The 15444-nt window shown below is 52.3% G+C and overlaps 1 protein-coding gene across 1 annotated transcript in view; it reads right to left on the bottom strand.

Annotated features, from left to right (window-relative positions):
- The window catches only part of PAPPA2 (pappalysin 2), a 93291-nt gene that overhangs the window by 7348 nt on the left and 70499 nt on the right, over window positions 1-15444 (bottom strand). Inside the window, exons 17-20 of the mRNA XM_080407520.1 lie at window positions 13968-14136; window positions 13123-13255; window positions 11891-12000; window positions 9145-9216 (exon numbers count right to left, since the gene is read on the bottom strand). Of these exons, the coding sequence (XP_080263646.1) occupies window positions 9145-9216; window positions 11891-12000; window positions 13123-13255; window positions 13968-14136 (484 nt within the window). The remainder of the gene's footprint in view (window positions 1-9144; window positions 9217-11890; window positions 12001-13122; window positions 13256-13967; window positions 14137-15444) is intronic.

A 15444-nucleotide genomic window follows, 5' to 3' on the forward strand; every position in this document is an offset into this window, starting at 1 on the left:
GGCTGTCAGTCCAAACCAGGGCTCACAGAACCGCAAGACATGAACCTTGAGTTGCCCCAGGGCTGGAGACCCCTGCAGCTTCAGGGGTCTGAGACGTGCAAGAGAAGCCAGGTCCCAGGTGCAAGCTGCTGCACATGGCAGGGGGGAGCAGGCAGGGGTGTGTGGGGAAAAGACAGCACCAAGAGGCTGCAGCAGCCCTTGGCCGGCCAGGGATAGGCAGGGGGCAGCTTCTCCCTGCCGGATGCCTTTCCTTCCTTCCCACTCCAGCCACTAGCCAAGATATTTCAGAAAGCTCTGGGAGATCCCTGGGAGGACTTGAAGGGTAGGTACCCAAAGCTTTGTTAAAAGTCTGGTTCACTTAAAACCCCTATGCATCCAGCACCCCCGCTTGGGTCCATGGAAATTCCCACTCCCATCCCTGCCCGCATCCCTCCAACATCACTCCAAACCATTGTTTCCGTACAGAAAACTGGGGCCGGTGTCAGTCCCTTCAGCCACAGACACGGCAGGAGCTAGTTGAGGTGATGCTATAGCACAGTGTCCCCAGGACACATCCCTTTCCTTGCACACACACACACTCATGCTGGTGAGGCAGAGAGCCCGGCCATTCTTGGCTCCCCCTGCTTGCCCAGGGAAGTTGACTGGGAATGCAGACTGTGGGAGGAAACGACAATGTTCATTGTTTGGATTAAATATTTTTCTTGGCCCTTGCTCTGTTGCAGTGTGTCTTTTATTTTTTTTCTTTCTCCCTTCTCCCCTCCCCACCCCCCCCTCAACACCCCAAGCACATTCACTTTCCCTCTCTCTTTCCTGAGGCTCTCCGGCACGAAAGGAGGAAATCAGCTCTGAAAAACACAGAGAGGGACAGAGAGGGAGCAGGGCTGGCTTCTGCTCAAAAAGCTTTTTGGGATGCCTGGCTGCTCTGAGCCACTCTGAGCAGCGAGCGAGCTCTACCTGGCCCATCGCAGCGAGAGAGGCGAGGCAAGCGCTGCTCAGGGGAAGAGAGCTCCAGAATCTGGCAAGAGGCACCCCAGACCAAGTGTCCTGAAGAAAAGAAAAACAAATTCCTACAGACCGAATGCTTCATCTACCATTTTTGTGTCTCCCACTTTCTGTGCTGAGCCATCCTTCCACTGACTGAACCATGGCAGCTGACTCTTGGAGCCACATGCCTGGAGGATGGCTTGCTTGGAGACATCGTGGGCCTACCCTGTCACCTCAGACGCAGCCAGAAAGCAAAATGGAGAAATGCCAATTGTTTCTGAGCTTGCTGGTGTCCCCAAGCCACTCACTCATCAGCTCAGCACGCAGACAATTTCCATCACATCTCAGATCTTCAGGAACATCTGCTTCAGCTCCAACATCCTTCTCCTCATGCATCACTGAGAAAACAGAGGCTTGTTGCTCGAGAAAGTATTCCATATACCCAAAGGAACGCTTCAAGGAAGAGGTGACAGACTGGAAGGCAGCATCCTGCTGTCTGGTTTCAGCCTGCGTGCCATCACTTGTAGTGCCGTGCCAAAGGCAACAACAGCCCCGCTCCCAGCAGCTTGGTCTGCAGCTGTAGGTGTTCTTCAGGACAGAGGGAGCCCCTTAGACATTGGTTTCCTGACATATCTGGGCCCTGTTTGAATCAGTCTCAATCGAGTTTGGACAGAATCGGTGTCCGAAGGGGGATGGAGAGTACAGAGGTAGACTGCGGCTTGTTCTCCAGCCCGAGTACTGCTGTAGATGACCATACTGGGAGAGCAGGTCCTTGCCTTCATGGTGTCTGAAAGTGCTTCTGTGTCCCAGGCCAGGATTTGGCTTGGACACACTTCTGCTGCAGAAAGGAGTATGTAGCACTTTGGCTACCAAAATGGGGATGCAGTCCTTTATCCCTGTCCTGCTCTGTGCCTCAGGGCCCCCTCGTCTCAGCAGACAGCGATCTGGAAAGGGCTTTGTAGAAGAAAGAGATGGAAAGCTGGTGTAGATGAACATCACACCAGAGTGGTTCTTTGCTTCCACAAAAGCATGTGTGTTCATGACTTGTTCATGGTGGGGTCCTTAGCCTTGCCCTTTTTACACCTTGATCTCAGTTCTAACAGGAGAATTAAAACAGAAGCAGGAAAGAACAAGTGAAGGGGAGCAGAGGAAGATGCCATATGTTAATAGTGCTCCTGGCAAGCATGGTGGCTCCCGGAGATAGGTCCCCAGCACTCACCATTCCCAGGACTGCTGCTGCACACATGAGAGAAGCCAGGACTTCAATGCCACGAGCACCAGCCTGCAATCCTGCCCTCAGCAGCTCGCCCGCTGCCATGGATTAGATCTCCTGCCAAGCCATTTGTGCAAAATATGTTGCAGGATAGAACGGGTTATGGAAAACAAGCCCTGAAAACCACAAGGGCCTCCTGACCCACTTGTATCTGGTTTCTGCCAAGTTCTTGTTACAGATCTTAAACAGAAAGAAAAACAATGTATGAGGGATGAAGGAGCTGAAGGAGAATGAATATTCGTGTTGGAAGAGCAGTTGGCTGGGCTATGCTTGGGGATGTTTGTTTATTATCAGAAGCGACTCATTGATTTTTATTTCAGCGGGTGCTTTCAGTGGCTTTCCACTCACTCTGTGTCACTGACTGCACAACTGTGACCTCCAGGAGAGGGGAAAGTGGGACGTGGACAGGGACGGAGGGGTGGCACCTGTGCTGCAGAGGCAGAGAAGTAGCCATAGGTCAGGGCATCCCAGGTGCCAGCCAGCCTGCACAGTAAGGCTTGGGAGAGCTGAGGCTGCTTCCCACCCCTTTGGGTCTCCACTACCACTGGTGGTGTGCCTGGATGCTGTGGCCCTACCCGTGCCAAAAGGACCCCATCTTCTGGGGCTCTGTAAGCCTGTCCCTGCAGGCAGGAGAGTTGTGCCTGTCCCATGTCCTTGCACCATGCTGTTGTGTCTTCGATTTATTTCCCTCTGGTTTGTTTCTTAAGAGAGTAAGGTTTCTGTAATCACACTCTACATGTGTGCAGGGGACAGAGATCTCCTCACACTTTGGGAAAAGTATGCTTCAGCTGAGATTTTTGGAAGAGGAACAGATTTCTTTGGGCTCATCCCCTGGAAGGCTGTATCGCACGCTAAGCAGCCTGTGCTGCTCATGCCAAGATCAGCATGAAAACGTACCCAGCAGGTATTTAGAGAGCTCCCCATCCTGCCTTCCACTTCCCCAGCATTAAGGGCTTTGCTTTCACCAGTCGGGGCCAGGTCTGATCCAAAATGACTGCTACCTGCAGTCCACACTCCTTGTGCTCCCCCACTATCTGTCCTTGCTGCACTAAGCATGGTGGAAGGTACAGCTCTGCCTGGTCCTTTCGGTATCTGTTTGTGGCCCTGATGTCCACTAATTTATTTAATCCCTTTTTGAATTTGAAGCTACTACTCATCCCTGCAGCCTCACAGGGCAGCCAGAGTCTCACTGTGTCCAAAGCACTTCCCTTCACCTGTTTGAAACAAACCCCATGCCAGGGGTTTCTGCATTCATCTTACCCAGCAGCTCTGCGATTTGATAAACCTCCAGCATTCTGCTCTCCAGACTGAAGTGTCCCAGCTGATTTAGAGTCTCCTTGAAGGGCAGCTGTGGCATCCCCTTCATAATTTTGATTGCTCTTTCCAACTCCGCTGTGTCCTCTTGACATGTGGAGGCCAGCATGTCACATACTATCCAAAATTTGAATGTACCAGAATCTAGGACAACTCATCGAGTCCTGTTTGGTCACCTGGATCACATGGGCTTTAGACTTTGGCTTTGGTGAGACACTTGAAGGAATAGCAGTGACAGTGTCTGCCTCTTGCCTGCTTGCTAGAGCAGCAGTCACTTCCAGTAGGATCTTCTCTGCATTTTCAAAGCCAGACAGCGGAAGAGTGCAGACTGGATAAAGGTGTCATGAAATGCTCCCACCGGGACAAGAGATGAGACAGAGTGATGATGTGAGCATCACAAGAGGATGGCTAAATTCTGGCCATGCTGTGTTACCTAGTTGCTCTGGAGGGTCTCCTTGGAGAATCTGGGGTGATGTAGCCCTCATTGCCTTAAGCCCCAGGAGAGCAGAAGAGGATCTCTTTCCTGGAGCAGATCATGCCACCAGCATTCATGTTTCTGCCTGGTTTCCTGTGCTGAGCTTTGCTGTGGTACAAAATCAGAGTCCCCCCAAGTCTGGGTGGAGGGACAGTCAAAGGGCCCCAGCCCCACCAAAGGTGAGGAGCAGAGGCAGCTAGACCCCAGCTGCGGTGCTTTGCCGAGGGAGCAAGTTGCACCCTGTGTCCCATCACATTAAAGCACCGCAGGACCCCGCTGTTAGATGAGGCTTCCCACCATCCCTGTTGCATGTGCCTTCAAAGGGGTTAATTCTGGCTGACAAATGCTGGACACAAGCCGCAGATGTGCCAAGCAAGGGTTTTGTGCATGCTGGTGGGAAGAGCCAAGGATCCATTGGGGTCCTTGACTACCTGTTGGATCAAGAGACTCAAGAACAACTTGCAACCACAAACATACTTCTACCCCTATTGCATCATTTCGACTGTAAATATCTCAGGAAAGCCACCAAACAGGGAATGGTTTAGTATTTTAAGCTCATGATAACATGACCAGCAGCACACACAAGGGCAGTGAGACCTTGTCCTCATGTGGGGAAGACCTGGGAAATTCCTAGTAGCTCATGCTCACAACAGCTTTCCAGTATGGCCCTCCTTCACCCAGGGTGTGAGGCAGAGCCAGCATCTGTTCCCCCAGCACACAGGCAGGGCTGCTCAAGAGCACAGCACAGCAAAGCCAACCTCAACCAGAGAAGGCACCAAGTCATATCAGGAAGGAATTGCTACCCTACGAGGCAGACCGCAGCTGTAGTAGCTCTTGTCCAGCTCCAACCATAGCAGCATGAAGCTCTGCCTCCAGCTGGTCTGTCCAAAACATGCTGCTTCGAATCCCTTGCAGTTAACCTTTTGCTAGCTGCAAGCAATGATGATACAGAGCTGGAGGTGGGGGCAAGGTCAGCATGTTGTGAAATGTATTGGATGCCCAAAAAAACCTGCCCAGATTCACCCTGATCACTGCAAGAGCAGCCTGCCTTTCCTCTGAGCGTATTTGAGCAGGACAGTGGTGGTTACTCCATCCTGTGAATAACACTGGGTAAACACGATGAAGATCAAGTAAGTTAACTTTTTCACCTAAATCACAGCCACAATGTGAACCACAGGATCTTCTGTGGTGGGAGATAGATGGGAGCAGAGCTAGTGAGTTGCACAGACTAGGAGATGCTCTATAACAGCCACACTCAGGCATAGACTATTTTGGACCATGGCAGGAATAGACCAATGGATCACAGTACACACTGTCTCCTCCTCCGAAGTCAATGGCCTCACTTGAGCACAGGAGAAGGATGGCTGAGGGGTGATCACCTCAGGATGGCTTGGGGAGAACCTGCCCCAGGTGTTACAAACACCTCCCTCACAGCAACCGAGCACACCACCAGGACCATGACTGCCTCCTCCCAAACCACAGCAGTGAGGAGGGGTTCTTCTCCTCCTCCACTCCCCTCTCCACCCAGGCCCAAGCCCCCTCCCCCAGTGCTGCCATCTGTTTTTCTACTGATGGCAGGGGATTAGGTGTTCCTCTGGCCCTTGAGAAACAAAGCGTGCTCGGCGCTAACTTGTATTCCTGACGGGCTCCTGGAAGGGTTTGCATTCCTCCCTCCCTCACGGAACTACGTGCCTCCCTGCTCCAGTGATGGGGAACTTGGCAAGGCGCAGCGAGAGACCGGGAGGCAGATGGATGACCAGATTAATGGAAAGAGAAGGGAGGTGGGGAGAGGAGCAAGAGGGATGAGCAGGCAGGCTGATCCGCCGCCAGCATACAATAAAGATGAGCGAGAATCCCTCTAACACCGTTGCACAGTGACCTGAACTTTCCAATGCAAGGCAGGGCTCCAGCTGGGGCTGGGAAGGTTGAGCCTTGGCTACTGCTCCCATGCCCCAGCCTGAAGTGACTCCATCAGGGAGAGATGGTACGAGCAGCCAGGTGGCTTGGATTTCTCTTACATAGGGTTGTTCCCTTCACTGAAGCGTCCAGATGAGAAAACTTCCTCGTCCAACACACACTTAGCAGTTAACGGAGAGACAACAGTGGAGGCAAACAGGGACAACGGTCTCCATTCTACAAGTGGAGATGGGTGACTCAGACTTGAGGTGACCTGGACAGTCCATTGGAACAGCATTTCACTGCCCAGCAGACAACAGAGGCTGGGCTCCTAAAGGAGGTGCCTCCAGTGAGGGGTTACTGTGAAATGAGGAGGAACCTGGGACTAAGATGTCCCACGGATATGACAAGTCAAGCTGAACCACGTCAGACCACCAGCAGGGACTATGTTCTGCAGGGGCAGAACATTTCTTTTTCAGGTATATGAAGGGAAGAACATAAAAAAGAGATGGGGGGGGGGGGGGGGGGGGGAGGGAAGCACCATGCAGCAAGGATTAAAGGTTATATTCCATCTTTATCCAGCCCTTGGTGACTGATGTTCCCACATCCCACGAGAAGTTGGGTCCCCAGTAAGTGGCCTCTGAGAGCAGCAGTGCCTTTGGTCATGAGGATGGAAGCAGGAGGAGAGTAGGAATGAGGCTGGAAGCCAGCACAGATGAGGTGGAAAGAACATTTAGGGCATTTTCTGTGGCCAAACAGGGGGAATGGTAACATCTCCCTTCTTCCCAGTGCCGAGCAGCAGCTCCCAGAGCGATACTTTGAATGAGATGGTTTTGGTAAGAGTTACTCTTTATGGTGTCGTGACTACTATAAAACACATGAGAAAAAAGTTGTCTAGGAAGACTTGGCTTATCAGTCCAACCTTAACAACATGCAGCACTGTAAAAGAAAACTCAATGAAAAGAATAACCAGACACATACGTGAGAAGTGAGGAGGAGGATGACAGAGAGGAGGTGGTTGTGAGCTGTATCAGAAACGAGAGCATCAGGGTGAAAGAAACTATCTGAGGATTAATCTTCATCAGTACTACAGTGAGTGACTGTGACCTTAAAAATAGGCTTGTGCTGATAAAACTTCTAACGAGGAAGAAGGCATTGTTCCACCAAGGAGGATCAGGATATCTGATAAATAGTTAGACGACCCAAAGGACTAAAGAGAGAAACAGGATGACATTCGCTCATATAAAATTGAAGGGCAAGCTCTTGTACCGATGGTAAAACATCTGCTGTTAGCTTGGAGCTCATAGGTTGGCACCAAAGGAGGCAGAGAAAGGTCTGGGTGTACTTGTTAACCTCGGGATATCTCCGAGCTGCCAGACTGATGCAACTGCAGAAATAACAGAAATAGTCCTGGGTCCTATCAAAAGAGACATTTCCAGCACAAGGAAGCTTTGTACAGGGGCTTTGGTGAGACCTCAGCTGGAAGAGTATGTACTGTTTGGACATTCCTGATGAAAGATTAATTGAAAGCAGAAAAGGCATTAAAAAGTCTACAAGAGTGATGAAGATCATGGACTTTTCATCTTCTGGTAGGACACAGCAATATTTTTTGCTTTCTTAACCTCCTGTGTGCTAAAACTGCTGTTTAGGATTGCTTTCTAAGAGTAAAAGGGGATGACAGCATCCAGGAACACAAAGAGGTCATGTTGGCCATAAGCACGTTTGGGTGGCCAGTGAGAAGACAGTGATGGTTACTGTGAGATTCTGGGGCTTCAGATAGCTGATCCCCCTCTCTCTCTCTCTCTCTCTCTCTCTCACACACACACACAATTCAGGTGGCATTTTTCATCATTCCATACAGGGTCTCTTGCTGAAGACACAGACCCAAGGTGAGGTGCGGGAACCATGGAGGAGTAAAGCCTGGGGTCAGCCTAGTGTACCTGAGCCTAAGGTAGCATCCTCATGCCTGTGTTGGCCTTCTGTCACCCAAGCTGCGCAGGAAAGGAAGAAGGAGCACCTTGCACCCCGTCTGTTTCTTTTTGGGAAGGACCAACTCCCAGAGAGCACAGGGGGGAACAGTTCTCCCTTGCTAGCAGAACCACAGAGAGCATCACCAAACCATCTGGATTGCTCCTGCACATAACCTCCTCCTACTCTGAACACATTGCCCCAGAGCCAAGCACTGGAGGATCCATCACTAAGCTCTGGTACTCAACCATCAGACATCTCTCCAGCAAACAGTGCCTCATTCCCCTACGCTTGCAGCCCCTGCTTTGCAGTAGACACACACAACACAGCTGTCGAGTTTGGGAAGTAACTGCTGCACCACCTGTTGACCATAACATTTCCTTCCCGGGGACGTGCCCCCTGCAGCATTGCTCTTTCTCCCACACTTCAGCTGACAAAGAGCTGAGCTAGGCAGAACCGGGGAGCAAAAGCGATCATTTGCATTGAAACGAGCACAGAAAAAAAAATCAGCAAAACCCAAAGCTATTTTTGGTGTGCAAACTTCATTTACATTTTCCTTTTTGGTAAAAATCCCAAATTTTCAACATACAACATTCCAAAATAACCCCCCCTTTTTCCTTTTATCCTCAATCATAATAACAACTAGTGCTTGACAAAGACTGCCTATTTTTAATTTCCTTTGCGAACTGACTCCAAGCTGCCTATGATTTTCTCCTGCCTGGTCATTATTCAAAGCGAAATGAGCGGCTAACCAATTTCTGCAAGAAATTCTTTGTCTGCAGATTCTTCAGGAGTGGTTTGTTTTGCATGTACAAGGCTAGAAATCCTAGTTGTTTTGGTTGGACGTGTGAGTCACGCAGGGCTTTTCTGGATCCGTGTTACTCTAGAACTGCGGTTCTGGTTAAGGAAATATTCAGGCTTGGAGTCAGCATGGACTTTTTGGGGATACCCCTTGCCAGTGAAATCCTTTTGCTAGAACATTCTTCCCAGGCTGGCCAAGAAGTAGGCAGGGAAGGAAATGGGGTTTTCTGCAGCTCTCGCTCCCCAGCATTGCCCTGGCTGGGGGGGACCATACCCAAGGACGCTTGCTCTGGTCTCTCTGTTCAGCCAGCAAGCCCTGGCGCAGCTCGGAGCAAAAGTCAAAGCTGTCTGGCTTTGTGCTGGAGTGAGTCTTCACTGCCAGGAGCTCTCCTACAAGGAGCAGGCGGCTCCTGCTGTGGGCAGGGTGGCTTACCTCGCACGACTGGATGCAGTGAATGACAGAGGGGTCTGGATACCACCGCAACCGGCCCGTGCAGACGATATGCTGAGAGGAGAAGGAGAAAAGAGCTGTTAGGTGAGGCAGCAGAAGGAGGGCGACAGCCACTGATGCTTTATGGAGGTGGAGGGTCTCTCACAACACTGCATTGGTCATCGTGGTGCAGAACAGCAGCACCTCCCTGCACCTCCGCCCAGTGGGAAACCCTTTGAAGGGCATCAAACCCAAGGCAGCTGCACCTGGTTCACCCGCAAACCAGGGCACTTTTGTCAAGGCAGAGGCTAGACAGACACACTTGTATGTATATGTAGATAAACCCCTGGGGGGAGACAAAGGGAAATGGCAGGGACCACCAAAGAAGTGGGTTTGGCTGGCAGTACCACCTCATGGTGGCTGACTCGGCCATGAGCTGCTGCTGGGAGGAAGCCGCTGAGGCCCATGTGAGGCTGGAGTCTGCCACTGATGCCGGATTCACCAGCTTCTTGCTTGCACAGGATGCGGGGCTCAGCCCACCATCACTCAGCGCCTGCATCAATTTCCTCACCAACCCCTGCTGGGGCCCCAGGAGGACTCACCTCCCCGGACCTGGCCTGGAGCAGATACACCAGACTCACATTCAGTTGTGGAGCTGAGGTTATCGCTGGTATTTACGAGGCACAAACTCAGCTGTTGCAGCCAAATGGACACAAGAGCAAGATGTGAAGGGCTCAGTTTCGCCGCGCTGGAACGCGCCCTCCCGCTCATTCAGCGGGGGTTTGTGGGGAGCACTCATGATTACACAGGGGGAGGAAAAGCCCCACCACACAAGCAATTTCCTCCTTGTAAAGCTCGGGCAGACTTTGAAATCTGAGGCCCCATAAAACGACGGCTGGCCTGTGAAAGTGTCCTAGGATGCCCTTCACAGCACGGGACTCGCACAGAGGGGCATGTTTCTCCTAGCCTCCCACTTGAAATGCGCAGCATCAGGCAGACCAGCTCCAGCAGTCCTGGGTGGCATGGGGATGGGGCAGCTCTTCCCACACAGACCTGCTGCAGGTCCTTTCACTATGTGTTCGGTTGAGACCGTGATGGGGCTGGGGCAGGATGAGGTCCTGGCCATCCCCAGGCAGCGCGAGGAAGGCAGAGCCGGAGGGAGCTGCTGTCAGATGGAGCAGAGGCTGAGGATGCTGGCTGAGCTAGCTACCTCCTGCTCAGCCCTGAGGCTGTTTGCATCCTAGTCCTACTGGGGTGATTCATATCTGGTTGTTGTGCAACTTGAATAGCATTTTAGCATGCTCATATTAATATACTCATATTCCAGGCTGAGGAAATAAGAGGCAGAGGGACAAACCTGCATGACTGTGGGGTACAATGAATCAGAGCTGAAAGCAAAACAAGACCATGCCCTCCCCAACTGGCCTCTGCAGCTCCCTGTGTGGTTCACCCCATCCTCTCCATCACCTCAGGAGCATGGCAGCTCCTGGGAACTGCAAGCTGTCGAAGGCTTGGAGGAGCAAAGCAGGGAGCAGAGGCAAGAGCCAGGGAAAAGAGGAAAACAAGATGGTCCAGGGAGAGAGCTCCTGGCAAGGGGGAGAGCCGCTTCTTAAAATAACGCCTCCCCTCCTCCTCTCTGCAAAATGCCTCCCTTGCACGAAAGCCCACAGTGGTGGTGAAAGGGAAGCCGAACACCACTGCCTCAACGGGCCAAGCCATTCGATCCCTCAAAGGCAAGGAATCCTTCCAAGGCTCGTGCTTAACCATCCCACACGCCCCAGGCATCCTCACCCCCCCGGTAGCAATCCATCGTGGGTCTGATTCAAGGCGACGTACAGTAGTATCCACAGGCATGATGCTGGGCCTCCTGTGGGTTCCCAGGAGGAGGGGAAAGCATTTGGATGGGAGCACTGGCCCCTGGGAAGACTGCTTTTCTTTGTTCCACCTCCTTCCTTATGCATCTCGTTTTTATTTTAAGAAATACTATCCCGGCCGAGCTGCTTTTTGGGAAAGTCGTGCCTTGAGGATCCAAACTATTTGAGCTGTTTTGCCTACAAAATGAGTAAGAGATAGGGAGAGAAAGGCTCCCCCATTCCAGCAAGCAGAGGCAACCGGCCGGCCAGAAGGTCCTGGCAGCCAGAGACACCTTTCAGCTGACAGTGCCCTGTCTTCTCCCTGGCAGGGAGATGCCTGCCTGGGGTTGCATTTCTGCTGCCAGGTTATCGGTGACCCAGGCTCACACCATGCCAGGGGTGGCTTTTGCTCTCCCAGCACACTGGCTGACAGTAGCAGCAGCTTCACAGGTTTAGGCATGCGGCACATCCTGAAAAATCAGTGGGATTCCTGCATTTAACTTTGCTCGCTGTGGTATCCTGCAAGTCTTTGAAAGCTGGCCTATGAGCTGATAACTTATGCTGAACCTAGGGGTGGAAGAGCCGGCGGCTGTGCAGTAGCATCCGCAGGGGAGGGAAGAGGAGAAAGGAGTGGTGGGAGGGAGGAGGACCTGGACACTGGGACATGGTTATGGGGAACAGCAGGTACCTCCAGAGCGTGCAGCCTAGGCAGCTCCCTGGAGAGAGCCAGTCAGCCCTGAGCTCATTATGCTGCTTGTCTTTCCAAGTCTTACCCTTCTTCAGACAAAGTAAAGGGATTTTGGTTATAAAAAAAAAAAACTGATAGAGAGGAGGGGAGCTCCCCTTTATGCTGCCAGCAAACCCCCTGCTAGAGGACCCCCCACCTCCCCATTTACCTGGACTCTGGTGGGCTGCAGACGGTGATCCATAGTCTCAGCAGTTACGTTTTCGGGCAGTATGACGGGGTCGCTGGGAGGTATGATACAGGAAGGTATGCACACAGCACCTGCGGCATGAGAAAGAGCCTTGAGGGATTCGTCAGGAGCCAGGCAATGATGTTTACAGGAGGACACCAAACCCACACGTGTAGGCTCCTCACGGAGGGCAGAGACAGGCATAGAGGAGACCCTTTTCCTCCCAACTTGGGATGGCAATTCCTTCCCCAGATCCTGAATTATGCAAGAGCTTACAGGGGTTGTAGCCAATTCCTTTCTCCCAGATGACAGGAAAATTGAACACTCCCTAAGAGATAGATCAATCCCTGATGGCAGTATGTGGGATCCAGCATGAAAACGTCTGACCTAGATGCTATGGGATGTTTCTGGATGCATTAGGAAGCACCTTTCACAGCTTTTCTACCACACTGAATTCCTACTGCCTTCCTGGGACCCAGGAAGGGAAAAAAACAGTAAAGAACACCTTGGAAAAGCAGCTGGATCCCAGCCCTAACCCCAGTCTCACATCGGGTCTGTCCAAAGCTTAACCTTAGCAGCCCCTGCCCTGAGACTGGCCTCAGCCTGGTTTGCTCAGGCCTGGATGACCGGTGGTTTTGTTTTACAGGGATACAGGCTTCCTCAAGTGTCCTTGTCCAGCGGGATGCCAGACAAGATGTGACGACCGTGACTGAGCATTGCAGCTTTTCCTGAAAGCACAAAGCGACCAAGTCCTGAAGAAAGAAACGGATGATGTGGTCCCTCATCTGGTGAAAGTGCCCTGTTACACACAATTGTCACTGCGGCTTTTATCTGGGACCTGCCACATTCAATGTGCAAACGCCAGAAGCAGCAAGCGGAGAGACCCTGGGGGTGGGGCAGAGGGCTAGAGATCAACAAGATGCAAAGGGCTGAGTTTGCCCTACAGATGTGTTCCTGCTCCTTCTGCAGAAAGATGCTTACTCTGGAGGCAGCTTTAGCTTTGGGTCTTGCCCATAAGTACAACCAGGGCATGCACAAGGTTAAAACCACCCCAGGTCTGCGTTTAGAAAGAGGATAGAAAAGAAAGAAAACAGAATCTTTTCCATAAATTTCCTAGGGATTAGTACAAGAAGAAGAGTCATGGTGACCTTCAGCTCTCTAGGAGGGCTGAGTCAACATAAGGCTTAGTTTGTTTAGCTTTTGTCTGCCCTCACCTATGCTGTGCCCCTGCTCGCACTTGTACTCCACGAAATTCAGCTCTGGGGGCGGTGGGCAAGTGCCTCGTAAGCTCTCACACAGTTTGAACTCCTCTGTCCATAAGCCCTCCTTGGTGCAGATGATAGGAACCTGCAAAGCAGAGGGAGAGCAGTTGGTGTTACCAGCAGCAGCAGCAGCAGGGCTCACCTGCCCGGCCACTGCCCAGCTCCAGAGGGGAACAAAATGCAGGGACCCCCCCTCCCACCAGTGAAGTCCAGAGGGAAGCTCTCAAGGGCAGCTGCATTGGAGCCATCTGGTCCAGCCTATGCATGCTTTACATTACTGACCAGAGAGCAAACTGTTTTCCAGCTGCTGCTGGACCCCACCAGAGGGAATCAACCACACTTCTTTTAACAAGATCCTTCCAGCAGGTTGGATGGAAAACCCGGGTGGAAGAGGTTGGCAGGCAACATCTCCATCCCCAGGCAAGCCCCTGGCTTAGCAAATCCGCTGCAGCAAGATAGCCCATCATCCCAGGCACATGCATTCACAGTAGCTCCCAAAACCTGCTGGAAACCCTCTACTTTTGCTTTCTGACCCTTTTCACTCGAGACAAGCGGGCTTGCTTAGGACCACTGCTTTTTGAAGGGAACAGGAGAGCATCCCCCGGCAGTGGTGCACCCTGTACCATGGCTGGTATCCAGCAAGAAAAGCTTTGGGGTTGCAAGGCAACTGCTGTTTGGGGGTACAAGCGCATTTGGCCCTGGGGATGGCCAAGCTGCAGCGGGACCCCCCCGTGCAGCAGGACAGGGAGCTGTTTTCAGGTGCTCGGCTGCTCTCTGCCTGCCCCAAAGTCACTCACCTGTTGTCCCTGTGGCTCGCAGTTGAGGACACACTGGCTGTCCAGCTCGAAGCCCCGAGTGCAGTTGTACATGCCCTCAAAGACTGGAGGGGGTGGCTCGCACACCACAGGGACACAGCGTCCCTCTTCCCACTGCCCACTCTCCAGGCACTGGACCTTCAGGAACTTCCTGGGGAAACACAGATGCCAGACTGCGCTGCAGCATCCCAAACCAACCCCACCCTGGCTGTACCAAGCATCCCGCGGAAGCAATAGCAGCCTAGAGACAACCAAGCCCCCCGCATGTGGCTTTCCTATGCCATCCCACCCCTGACTGTGGGTAGGTCCCTCCTGAAGGGACAGTCCACGGTCAACCAGGAGCTTTTCTTCCCCTTGCTGGGGGATTGCACTGATTTAGGAGCACTGGATGCTTTCTCCTTGCACTCACCGCCCTGTTGCTCCCCACCTCTCATGGTGCCCCTAAACCATTCCTCTCTGCCCCGAGCCCCTGTGTGTCCCAGGTTGCTTTGTCCCATCGCCAGTAGCTACATACTTTGCTGGATTGAGTGAGCCTCCACCAGTAAATCCTGCTGGCCTGTGCCCAGCTACTCCTGAGGCTCCTCTTTGTACTCCAGCCAGATCTGTCAATCCTGCTCTTGCAGAGGGGCTGTTTGTACCACAGCAGACCAACACCATCCTGTGCTGCTAAACCAGCCCAGGCACAAACTACTTGCCAAAAAAATGATGAAAAAAAAAAAAGAAGAAAAAGTCCAGGAGCAGAGCCCACCCGCTTTTCAGTCTCCTGTCCTTGGCAGCGACAAAGACACCGCACCTTTTACACAGAGGCATCAAAACCCCACGAGGTATTGGGCTGGCTGGGGACCGCTCTCCCAGAAGAGGACATGTCACTGTGACCCCAGACTTTGACATGCAGGATTTGACAGGGCTGATGGGCTTTACCTGAGCCAGTGCCGACTGCTCCATCCTTAATGAGACTTTTCCCCACCCCAGTGTCCCTTATTAGCTTGCTCCATCCTTAATGAGACTTTTGCCCCTGCCCTCTCCCACCACAGATGGCAGCAGGCAGGGCTCCAGGTGCCACGGTGTGGAGTATATAACATGCCACAGGTACGCAGAGAGGGGTTTAACTGGGTTAGAGAAATCCCAGGGAAGGCAATAAACTGCCCCTCCTTCTGAGCAGCAGTAGACATTGTGTGGGGCCCCCCAACACAGTGCACAGCACAGGGTCACACAGCCCAGAGTGGTGAGGGGACCCTGTCTGCATCCCACCACCAGACCTAGGGCAGGAGCTGGTGTCCATCCCCATCACATTTCTGCTGGGAACTCCTGGTTGGGAAATTTAACAGCTTTTTGAAACATTGTCACCTTTTTAATCATTTGCAACTCTCAGAGATTCCCCTTCTCCCTTCAGAAATCAGAGATCTGTTTTTCCTGAAGACTGTACAAGGGGGACAGCAGGTTCCTGCTGTGGATTCAG

This window comes from Falco punctatus (assembly GCF_963210335.1).
Source record: "Falco punctatus genome assembly, chromosome: 11".
NCBI lineage: Eukaryota > Metazoa > Chordata > Aves > Falconiformes > Falconidae > Falco > Falco punctatus.